At 46.2% G+C, this 422-nt stretch overlaps 1 protein-coding gene across 1 annotated transcript; it reads right to left on the bottom strand.

Annotated features, from left to right (window-relative positions):
• Window positions 1-8: 8 nt before the first annotated feature.
• On the bottom strand, window positions 9-249 carry CSUI_004995 (uncharacterized protein; the record flags this gene model as incomplete). The annotated part of the gene is made up of 1 exon (XM_068065176.1): window positions 9-249. A coding segment is annotated over one exon (237 nt), but the record flags the coding sequence as incomplete, so codon positions are not given.
• Window positions 250-422: the final 173 nt, after the last annotated feature.

Genomic DNA, 422 nt, shown 5'->3' with positions numbered 1-422 from the left:
TTGTGAATATCCCAATCGGTGCACCTCTCAACATCAGAAAAGGAAGAGCGGAAGAAGCAAGAGACGCCGAGGAAGGAGAAGACGACGAAAGAACCTTCTCTCTCGTCTCTGGTGAAGAATATTCTGGTGTCCTCATGATAGTCACGGGAGCCGCCTTGTTTTCCGGAGACGGATTAAAAGAGAACGCTCCCTTTTTAGTTTCAAAACTCTCTCCCTCTTCGGAAAAATTCCCTTCTGTACCAGTACGAGAGCTGTGTGTCTCCGGGATGACGGGGCTTTCTTCAGAAGGTTGCGAGAACCGATGAAATTCTCTCCCTTTATGAGTAAAAAAGGCAGCTGATTCGTCAATGCTTTCAACACAGAAAACTCCTGGGAGAATCGCTAGAAGAAGAAGAAACAAGAAGGGTCCTGAAAAAGAAAGA

This window comes from Cystoisospora suis, assembly GCF_002600585.1.
Source record: "Cystoisospora suis strain Wien I chromosome Unknown contig_2395, whole genome shotgun sequence".
NCBI lineage: Eukaryota > Apicomplexa > Conoidasida > Eucoccidiorida > Sarcocystidae > Cystoisospora > Cystoisospora suis.
The sequence above is the reverse complement of the archived record's forward strand: the minus strand, read 5'-3'. Positions and strand labels throughout refer to the sequence as shown.